Source organism: Musa acuminata, chromosome BXJ1-9 (assembly GCF_036884655.1).
Source record: "Musa acuminata AAA Group cultivar baxijiao chromosome BXJ1-9, Cavendish_Baxijiao_AAA, whole genome shotgun sequence".
NCBI lineage: Eukaryota > Viridiplantae > Streptophyta > Magnoliopsida > Zingiberales > Musaceae > Musa > Musa acuminata.
Window position 1 is genome coordinate 39,076,473 of NC_088335.1, and position 7,997 is coordinate 39,084,469.

Consider the following 7,997-nt stretch of genomic DNA (forward strand, 5'->3'; position numbering starts at 1 on the left):
GTTTTGATTATGTTTTGGCCTAGCTACACTAATTTTGAATTACCTTAAAAAATATTATAAGTGAGTTCAAATCATGGTTTTTGGGAGCAAAATTTAAAAATAGGTTTTAAGTCTATTTAGAAGCTCAAAATTTACAAAATATTACACGAAAAATTAAATTTTATAAAAAAATAAAGAAATTAAAATTTTTAGACTAATTTTAATATTAAAATACCAGAAAAATATCAAATAAATTTCTTAAAATAGATAGAGTTATTTTTTTTACACCCGGTAGCAATCGAAAGGTTTCCTATAAGTTTCAATTTGTTTTGACCAGGTTTTGAACTAGCAACACTATTTATGAATTACCCCCAACAATCGTGTAAAAGAGTCTAAATAGTAATTTTTTTGGACCATACTTTCATAATAAGTTTTAAACCTATTATGAAGCTCAAATATTAGAAAATATTGAATAGAAGCATGACATTTGTCAAATATTGTCAAAATTGAATAAATTAGAAAAATTCAAAGTATTCACAATATAAAAATATCAAAAAATAAAATAAATTCTCTAAAATAGAAAAAAAAAATTATATCTTTATCCATCTAGAAGGAATTCAAAGATTTCTTTGAAAGTTCTAACTTGTTTGGATTAGGTTTTGACTCAATTATACTATTTTTGAATTGTCCCTAAAAATAATATGTGGGTCTAAATCATGAATTTTTTAGAAAAAAATTTCAGAATATGTTTCAAATATATTTAGAATTTCAAATGTTAGAAAATATTGCATGGAAGCAACACATTCGTCAAATTTTGTAAAAAAATTGAAGAAAATAAAAATTCAAAGTATTCACAATTTGAAAATAACAAATAAATTCTCTAAATTAGAAAAAAATTTATACTTTTGTTTATATGAAAGTAATTAAAAAGTGTTCTCAAAGTTTTAACTTGTTTTGACTAGGTTTTGGCCCACTTATAGTATTTTTAAATTACCAAAAAAAATAGTGTGAGTGAGTCTAAATTATGGGTTTTTTTTTACCACACTTCCTGAATAGATTTCAAACCTAGTTAGAATCCATTTTAAGGACTTTTTAAAAAACATTTGGTATTTTTTGGAGAAATTTAACTTTGTAAGTGTCAAATTTAATTTAAAAACTATTTTAAAGGGTTTAAAAATAAAAAGTAATGGTTATATAGAGCTTTCAAATTTATTTTGAAGATTTTAAATAATTCAATAATTTTATCTTTTTTAATATAAATTTTTTTAATATATTATTTTTTTACTTTATAGATAACAACAATAATTTTTATTTTATTGTTTATATTATGTTACTTTTAATTTTTATAATTTAAAATAATTGTATATATTTAATTAAGATATTTACTATCATAAATTATTATATTATTATATTATTAAATATTATTTATTTGTAAATTGGTTGACTTGGTACTACCGCTTCGATTCAGCGGTTTGATTCAACATAATAAATTTGAAAAGTGGGGGAGAGAGGATACAACTTTTTAATATTATTTATTTTAAATTGGTTCAATTGAGTAGTTTGGTTTAATGTAATGAATTTAAAAAGGGAGAAGAGAAAGATGCAACTCTTTAAGAGAAAACAAATAATCATTGAGAGTTACTTTTATTATTTTAAAATTTTAAGGCTCTTTGTGAAAATTAAAAAAAAGGTGGACGCTAAATAAAAATTCAGTAAAATAAGGAGCTTTTGTAGAGAATTTACCCTATATATATATATATATATATATATATATATATATATATATATATATATATATATATATATATATATATATATATATATTACATCCATCTAATTTGTTGTGAATTCTGTGAAATAGAGAAGCTTTTTATCTAAAGAAAAGTTTACAAACGGCCAATGACTTTCTTTCTTCTTCATCTTCAAATTTCAATTTTTGATATAGAGAGGCTTTTTTTTTAATCTGGAAAAAAGCTTCCCAAACCAATGGCTTCTTCCTTCTTTTCCTTTCAAATTTCAATTTATGAAAATAGAGATTTTAAAAACTCTATTTCAGAAATTGAAATTTATCTGCAAAAAAGTTTCCAACTCAATCATATAGCTACTTTAATCATATAGCTGTTCCATTTGGAACTGTTTCTTCTTAAACTGCTGTCATTTAATTAAGTACATGAGGACACATCGAATAGAGAATTCATCCTCCTACCAGGGAAGGAGAATGGAAGGCATTCACAGAGTGTTTAAAAGAAGACCATACTGTTTGGGGATGGAGGAGTATGGAGAAACAGAATACTACGATACTAGTAAAAAGAATCCTTTTGACTCAAGAAAACTGATGTAGTATTAAAAGCAGGAGGAACACTTACAAGATACCAAATGCACATAGACTCTTTATCTATCTGTCTTTTTCTCTATTGACTCAGGCTCAATGCCTTGCTACATGAACTACGGTCCTATTTATAGGACCTAATGACAATCACCCTATAACTACTGGATCATGATTCAAGTGGTTATTGAAATCATCATGTAACCACTATATCATGATAACAATCTAGATAGATAACTATGAATCAAATCTCAACACTCCCTTTTGATTCATAGTTGCATATTCCAATGCTTTCGAACTGGAAATGATTTGGTGAGGGTATCCGAATATCCGTAACTTGTTCATCCGTTCCACAATACTTCCTTGTTATGGCTCCACTTGCCTGAAGTACTCTTCCGATCATCTAAAACTCTTGCACAATCACTATTAGTGAAACCAAATAATTTGCATTTAAATTTTGTTTTGAACACCCATTTTAACCCAATCGCTTTCTTTTCTTTCGGTAGATCCATTAGCTCCCAAGTTTTATTCTCAATTGATTTGATTTCCTCCTTCATTGCTTTTCTCCATTCCTCTTTTTTAACTACTTCCTCAAAAGTTGTCGGATCTGAAATAAACAAAGCAAATGTTGAGTTATAAATTTCTGTCAGTGATATGAAATTTCTTAAAGGGGTTTCATCTGAGGAATCTGAATTTGAACTACTATTGGGTGAGGCTGACGATGAACTTATTGGAGCAGGATCTGTCACTTGATTCTGCGGAGTGTCTAGTTCTGCTGGAATTTACATTTGTGTTTCATCTTTATTGGTCTCCCAATTCCAACTTGCCCTTTCATCAAACATAACATTTCTGTTAATAATAACTTTGCCACTAACAGGGTTATATAATCGATATGCTTTAGATTGTAAAGAATAACCAATTAAAATGCATTTCTCTGATTTTTCATCAAGCTTGTGATGATTTTGTGAATTCACTAAAGCATAAGCAATACAACCAAAAATTCTTAGATGTCTAACACTTGGTTTCATACCATACCAAGCCTCAAAAGGTGTTCGATTCATAACAGCCTTTGTTGGTGAAATATTCAACAAATAAACTGCTGTTGCAACTGCTTCTGCCCAAAACTGATTTGGAAGATGCTTTCCTTTAAGCAAACTTCTTGCCATTTCAACGACAGTCCGATTCTTACGCTCAGCTACGAAGTGTCTTTATATATCTACCACTTTGTCTTATTCATAGGTCCACATAAGTCAGCATGAATTAAGTCAAGACAATTAGATGCTCTCCATGCTTTTCCAATAGAAAATGGTTTTCTACTTTGTTTGCCATAAATACATCCTTCACATACATCAAGTGTATTAATCTTAGGCAATCTAAAAACCATTCCTTTTTGACTTAACAATCTTAAACCTTTAATGTTAAGGTGTCCATATCTTAAATGCTATAAACTAGACTCATTCTTTTGAGTTGTGACGAGTTGTGACAAGCGCATGTCTTTCAATATTTGACACATCAAGTGGAAACATCTTGTTTTGTGTTATGCAAACATTTACTATAATCAAATCAGATTTCTTATCTCTAATAGTGCATGAACCATCATCAAATATTACTGAATATCCATCATTTACTAATTGTCCAACACTCAACAAATTATGTGATAAAGTAGGAACAAAGAAAACATTATCAAGGTATTTTACCTTTCCTTGATTTGTCTTCACCTCAATTGTTCCTTTCCCTTCCACTTGGATCTGCTTGTTATCTCCAAGTCTAACATTCAACTTGTGAGTCTCATCAATATCTCTAAATATTGATTTTATGCCTGACATATGATTAGAACATCCACTATCTAGAAACCAAATATCATTTGAGATATTATGAACATGTGAATGAGTCATAAACAACTTACTATTTTCTTCATTTTTCTCCACATAGCTTGCTTGCTTTTCTCTTTTCCAGCAATCTGCCTTCATGTGACCAAACTTTTTACAATAGTGACATTGAATTCCACTTTTGTAATTTTTTTGATCATAATTTGATTGCCCTTGTTCATCATAGTGTCCTCTTCCTCTTCCATTTCCTCTACCACGAAATCAGTGTCCTCTTCCTCTTCCATTTCCTCTACCACGAAATCCTCCTCTACCACGTCCTCTTCCTGCTGATTTTTTGTCTTCTTTTGAAGTAGAAGACTCCCCCTTAACCTGAAATGCTTTTTCTTCACTTTTTTCAAGTGACCTGTTCAACCTTACTTCATGTACTTGCAAGGAACCCATTAGTTCATCAAATGAATAAGTAGATAAATCTTTTGATTCCTCAATTGCGACAACAACATGATCAAATTTCAAAGTTAAACTTCTCAAAACTTTTGCAACAATTATATGATCAGGAAGATGTTCACCATAAGATTTCATTTGACTAACAATTTCAGTCACTCGAGAAAGAAAATCTTGCACCGATTCATTGCTTTTCATGAACAAAATTTCAAACTCACGACGGAAGGTTTGAAGTTTTACCGTAATCACCCTTGATGAGCCTTGAAATTGATTTTGAAGTATCAACTAGGCTTGCTTTGAGGTTGTCGCTGCTGCAATTCTTGAGAAGATCGTCTCATGTACAGCTTGTTGAATGAAGAACAATGCCTTTGAGTCCTTCTTTCTATTCTCCCTCAGCCTAATTTCATCATCTGGATCTGCATATCCATTCTCTATTAAGTCTCAAAGATCTTGAGACTTAAATAAAGTCTTCATCTTGATACTCCAAAATTCATAACTTTTGCCCGAGAAGATTGGGATAAGGGGTTGAGACATGAAATTACCGTTAAAAGCCATAATGCCCAATTCAGATTGAAACTAGGCTCTGATACCACAAATGTTGGGGATGGAGGAGTAAGGAGAAACAGAATACTACGATACGAGTAAAAAGAATCATTTTGACTCAAGAAAACTGATATAGTATTAAAAACAGGAGGAACACTTACAAGATACTAAATACACACAGACTCTCTATCTATCTGTCTTTTTCTCTATTGACTCAGGCTCAATGCCTTGCTATATGAACTACGGTCCTATTTATAGGACCTAATGACAACCACCCTATAACTACTAGATCATGAGGTAGTTAATGAAACCACCTTATAACTACTGGATCATGATTCAAGTGGTTATTGAAATCATCATATAACCACTAGATCATGATAACAATCTAGATAGATAACTATAAATCAAATCTCAACACATACCACTTTCATTTCAACACACACACCATGTCAACTAAAGCATGTGAAATCCACAAAGACCCAAATTCTTGTGTGGACCTCAAACATTAATTTTTCATAGACTTTGGTCCACCCTCAAGTTGAAAGGAATGCCTTGCAATTTTTCTCTCTTACTATGGCAATGGATACATCATAAGATTCCAACACTGTTATTCTTTTAGCAAGAAACAAATATAATAACTCCACAATAACTATCAGTTACAATAGTGTGTTATTCTTATTCTTTGATATCGATACATTTTTCTGGTTTGATCTCATCTCAGAAACCTACACCGTCATCCAGTAAATCATAGAAACATTTTACGATCAAAGTTGTAGAAGAGCGATACTTTTGTGAGACACAGTCATGTCCACCATCACATCATGTCCTCACCCAGTGCCCTGCATGTTCTGATGCTGTCCTCCATTTTTCTTCCCTCGATCAAACCTCGAGACTGCTCCTCTGTCTCCTATGCTTCACTGCTGCCATCAAGCTGTAGTTGCTCGAGTTTTCAACCTTCTAATCCCCCTTTTACCTGTCAGGAAACAAGCACAAGTGATTATTTTTGGCTATTTTGTTTCTTCACCGCCACCTGCTTTGGTACTGCCAAAGCATGGAAGTTTCCGTGAGAGTTCATCTGCCACATTGACATCATACTGATATCTGCAACCAAAATAGAGAAAAGTTTCAGAACATTTGAAGGCTTCGTGGCTCATCAATGGATCATTTGTTCATGCACAAGGATTGCTAAGTTGCAAGGATGATGGCACAAGGAATATCTAAAGCACTGATTAGGTACTAGTCTTTAGGATTGGCCTTGGGTGTAGACCAGCAGCTTTGCCATGCTCTCTACTAGGGGCTATGTAGTATAATTATACTCTTACAGCTTTCCTTGTCTCTGGATGAACAGCCCTAAACATCAAGAGAAGACACATCTGTCTGACATTTCTCTCTCAATCACAAATCTTTTTCTACGTACGACCATGGTTGAACCTAAGGTTAAAACTTTACCGTCGCATTACAAATGACCACAGTTTAGTATATACTAAACTGAGGCTCTCGTCAATGTAAGTTTTATGTAGGATTAATATACACCGTCTTATTTCGATAGCCAATTGAAATAATAAGGTTTACTATTCTGAAAGACGCTTGTCATCATCGATACATTTCGATCATTTGCTTCCTTTACTCTCCACTTGGACTCCATTCCCCAACCTGACCCATTACCCTGTTCCCATTTTTCTCCTCATTCACACGAGTTTCCACTCTTGTCATGTTGGCCTTCTACTTGACGACTTCATCGCCTGAGCCCAGCATCTTCTCCAATCTTTTCTCTGGTTTTGACTTGTATCTCTTCTCTCGACCATGATCCTCGACTTATAGTTCTACTCTCCACTGATTTGTATGCATTGATATCACTGCATAGACATCATTCTCGCATGGTTTAGCTCATTTGAAGCATTCTTTTCCTTTCATGGAAGACAACTTCCTTCCATCATCAATGGACAACACCAAGAGCTTTCACCCTCCCCTCAAGCCGCAACCTCCACCACCGTCTCCCTACATAATCACCAGCTTCCCCATCCTAGCTTTATCCATCATCGGAATCCTCACCACTTCCATCGTCCTCCTCAGCTACTACGTCTTCGTCACTAAATGCTGCCTGAACTGGCACCGCTCCGGCTTCCTCGGCCGCCGGCCTGCACCATCCACGGCCTTCTCGACCTCCGCCGACAACCTCGGCCTCGATGAATCGACAATTCAGGCGATCCCAACTTTTCGGTACCGGAAAAGAGCTGAGAGTGCTCGGCGGAGGTCGTCCTTCCGTGAGTGTGCCGTCTGCCTGAGTGAATTCCAAGAAGAAGAGAGGGTTCGGCTTCTGCCGAGCTGCTTCCATGTCTTCCATATCGACTGCGTTGATACTTGGCTCCAGACCAGTGCCAATTGCCCACTCTGCAGGTCGAGCATCACAGCTCCGATTCCACCTGATCATTATGATCCTTACCACAGTAATGATGAAGCGATCGAAGAAGAAGAAGTAGGCAGTGATGACACCCATACAGTGACGGAGCAGAGCCTTGGAGACAAGACGAGCAGGAGGCTCCAGCATCGAAGCAGCATGGGAGATGAGTGCATCGATGTGAGGGAGAGGGATGAGCAGTTCCGCGTCCAACCCATGAGGAGATCATTCTCCATGGACTCTTGGGATGACAGGCAGCTGTGCACGGCGCTGCAGAGGATGTTGCAGCAGAACTCGGAGCTCCAAGATGTTATTGGAGAGAGCAGCAGCACGAGCAGACTCCGGAGGTCCTTCTTCTCGTTCGGCCGAGCGTCGCGTAGCGCTGTTCTTCCTGTCAAAGTCGAGTTGTGACTCAAGAGAGCTGTTGATTCTTCTTTGTTGTTGCAGGTTCATGAACAGAATTTCATGTTGGTGCTGAAAG

At 34.7% G+C, this 7,997-nt stretch overlaps 1 protein-coding gene across 1 annotated transcript; it reads left to right on the forward strand.

The window, feature by feature from the left end:
* The first annotated feature begins 6,797 nt into the window (after nt 1-6,797).
* On the forward strand, nt 6,798-7,997 carry LOC103998518 (RING-H2 finger protein ATL16-like). Its single transcript, XM_009420006.3, has one exon. It carries the CDS (start codon nt 7,031-7,033, stop codon nt 7,925-7,927), a length of 897 nt encoding a protein of 298 aa, XP_009418281.2. The 5' UTR covers nt 6,798-7,030; the 3' UTR covers nt 7,928-7,997.